This window comes from Triticum dicoccoides, chromosome 1B (assembly GCF_002162155.2).
Source record: "Triticum dicoccoides isolate Atlit2015 ecotype Zavitan chromosome 1B, WEW_v2.0, whole genome shotgun sequence".
Taxonomy (NCBI): Eukaryota; Viridiplantae; Streptophyta; class Magnoliopsida; order Poales; family Poaceae; genus Triticum; species Triticum dicoccoides.
Window position 1 is genome coordinate 40892267 of NC_041381.1, and position 3438 is coordinate 40895704.

At 41.9% G+C, this 3438-nt stretch overlaps 1 protein-coding gene across 1 annotated transcript; it reads left to right on the forward strand.

The window, feature by feature from the left end:
- Positions 1-874: 874 nt before the first annotated feature.
- Positions 875-1991, forward strand: LOC119300629 (zinc finger protein ZAT12-like). Its single transcript, XM_037577534.1, has one exon. The coding sequence runs from the start codon at positions 1133-1135 to the stop codon at positions 1697-1699; it is 567 nt and encodes a 188-aa protein (XP_037433431.1). The 5' UTR covers positions 875-1132; the 3' UTR covers positions 1700-1991.
- Positions 1992-3438: the final 1447 nt, after the last annotated feature.

A 3438-nucleotide genomic window follows, 5' to 3' on the forward strand; every position in this document is an offset into this window, starting at 1 on the left:
GTGTGGAACAAACCGAGACGCCACAAACTCTCAAGTCCTGAAGTAGCAATAGAAGACAGTATTTAACACAAGTTGCAAACTAGAAAACTAGAAAGTAGTGGATGCATAGCTAAGCGAAGCTCCTTTCTTGCTGACATCAAGCAGGAATTATTGATCAGTTCAGTCCAATCAGCCAGTGCGGTGTGGACGCAAGCATCCCCCAGAACCAATATCGGCGATAACCGCTAGTTTCAACTTACAGATTTCGATTTGTTTAATGTCCAGTCTCCTATGTCACTACTCGATGGTAGCTTAGTCTGGCTACTTTTGACTGGAAGAGCCATCTGTGACACTATACCTGCATTGCAAGTAAGTGGAAAAGGCATTAGATGCCCATCGCGAAAAATAACAATAAGAGATCTCATTTAGAGATACTGTTTCATGTGGCATTTGGAGCAAGCATGAGACGTTTGATAAGATCATCATTAAGAGATGATCTTCATCGATAACCTCTGCAAAAGATTCTGCCCTTGAAATTTTCAGTCCCTCCAAAACAAGACAGGTCTTTAGAGTAGGAAGCTGTTGACCTTGAGAATATATAAAGGCCCTCATGAGTCATCATCATGCCTGAATAAGCCCCTTTGGTTGATCTGAACTGAACTACTGAAGCGGCGCCCGTGCACAGGTACGTGCATCATCATGCTACATACTCCCTCCGTCCCAAAATAAGTGTCTCAACTTTGTACTAGCTCTAGTACAAATTTGTACTAAGCTTGAGACATTTATTTTGGGACGGAGGGAGTATATTTTGTGTTAATCCAAGGGATGCACTGAGCTCGCGACGCGTCGCGTGTGGCTCTAGAGTGACTCGATTTCGAACCACTTGCATTGCATCCGAGGCGAGCAGCGATACTCGACGCCGTTGCTTCCCTCTTCATCTATCTCTAGGGCCAAGTTGTGCATTTCTTTAACTGGTGAGACATATACTACATTAAGTGTCACTACTGCCTAGCTACTACTGTGTGATTTGTTTTATGGTGGAAATGGCCTATAAATACAGCTGCGGCTTGATGCGCTTCTTCTTCATTATCATCATCATAATCATCATCATCATCTTTAGAGTTTCAGAGATCGATAAATTGGGTTCAGAGCAATGACAAAGAGGTTTGCTTTCGAGGAGAAGGAGATGGTGCGCATGCTGCTGCTCGTGTCGCGGGAGCAGGTGATGCCCATGCCGATGCCGATGGCTGTGCGCGGTGACCGCGCCCTTGAGCGGGTGTTCGTCTGCAAGACGTGCGACCGCGTGTTCCCGTCGTTCCAGGCGCTGGGCGGACACCGGGCCAGCCACAAGAAGCCGCGGCTGGACGATGGCGGCGATCTCAAGCCCAAGCTCCACGGATGCTCCGTCTGTGGGCTGGAGTTCGCCATCGGCCAGGCGCTAGGTGGCCACATGCGGCGCCACCGCGCCATGGCCGCGGGCGGGGGCGGCGGCGTCATGGCCATGACGCCACCGGCAGCAGCGATAGAGAAGCATGGTGGCGGCGACGGCGCTGTTGTCGGCATGAAACGCAGGCTGTGGCTCGACCTGAACCACCCACCTTGCGACGAGTACGGCGCCAGCTGCGAGGGCGACGACGAGTGCGGCCATGATGCAGCTGCCGCCGGGTACACGTTCCACCAGTTCCTGGATATTGGCACCATGGCGGTGCACTGCGTCTAGCTATACCCCATCTTCCCCTATTGCCGGGTTTTTGCCGAATAGTACAATGTTTTTTCCTTTGTGCTCTTTGGTAGTAACTTCCTTTTTACCCCTTTTCTTCTTCCTTTTCTTTTTTATGCATGGAGAGATCCATATTTTGTAGCAGTAGATGAGTGTCTAGTGGAAGACATACATAAGTCATCTCTTTTGAGATGATCAATTTAGTGCTTAATTTGGTGGCTTTGGAGGCTCAGGAGTGCTTACTCAGGTTTTCCTGTTATTGCTGACAAAATAAAAATACAAATTTGATCCACTTCTTTTTTCCCGCCAAAAAATGGCTCAACATGTAATTATCCAAGTGCAGTAAAGTATATATGGAGCTTGTGATTTATAAGTTGGTGGCCCCATTGTCATCTTACCTCTTTTAGTATGTGCTCGTTATTACCAAACAAATTTGATGTTTGAATAATTTCTACTTGGAACCAAAAGTTATCGTGTGGGGTCCAAGTTGAACTGTCAACTAATTAAGGAACTATCTAGATTAAACCCTGGTGAACTTTTATATGCATTAGTGAGTTTTCTTTTAATCCTTGCATGCAGATATTTAATGCACCTGGAAATATCAAAAAATTATGAAGAGCAATAGAAATAGGACTAACAAAATGGAAAATAAAAAAGTTTGAGATATGTCATTTAAACCGGAAAGGAGGGAGTAGTTGGCTGTATTTATTTAGAGAAAATACAGATTAAATTGTTTTAGATTATCAACACTTTGCATCAATGTTCTCCTCCTTTTTAACAACAAAATATTTTATGAAATCATCATTGCTAGTAATTCTATACTGGATGCTTATCATGGTAACATGGTTATCTTAAATACATGTTTTAGTTACAAGCCGAATTACCCACACAATTATGCAACTAGATATTCTAATAGACAAATGACTAGACTTTCCATTCTATATATACAGTTGTACAATAATGCATGCCTTTATGGCTCATTGTCAGAGCAAGAACTATGGATTGTTACATAATCTTGTCAAAGCTTCATGAATTAATTGGCGGTATTAGTTTTGAAGATTAGTATGTATGTTGTGAGGACATGAATTTGAATATAGGCCTTATTTTAAAACCATTTCATAAAGACAATGTTTAGAGATGGCATTGTGAATTAGCAGAGCAAGAAAATTGTAAAAAAAATTCTTGTCATCATAAGTTTAATTAACCTTATTTTATTTTATTACATATACATTTAAAGTGGAGACAAGGTCTCTAATTTTTTTTCCGTGACTTTCTCTATTTCCTTTTTGCATGATAACTTACAATTTGTCCTCGTATAGGTGTGGACGCATGGTGAGATCTAAAGCATTCATTTATTTATTGTCAAAAATTATTTGTAAATAAAACCGTAGGTTTATCCCTAAAAGCAACACTTGTTCAATGATTCCTAAAAATAATTGGATACTGGGGGCCTTACAAGTTGAAATACAAAACCAGCCATAGTAGTAGTAGTTATCCTGGACGCAGCTGTTCTAATCCCGAGCTCAGGTGAGCTCGGGTGAACTGTAAAGTCATAAAAATGGAAAAAAATTCAAGAATTTCTGATTTTTTTCGTGTGAAACGTAGATAAATGCTTGTTTGCTTGCAAAAGTTCATCATCATATGACATTCGTGGAAATCGTAGCAAAAAAAATCGATGCTCCAAATTATTATTTTCAAACGCATTTCGGAGCATTGATTTTTTTGTCACATTTTCCACG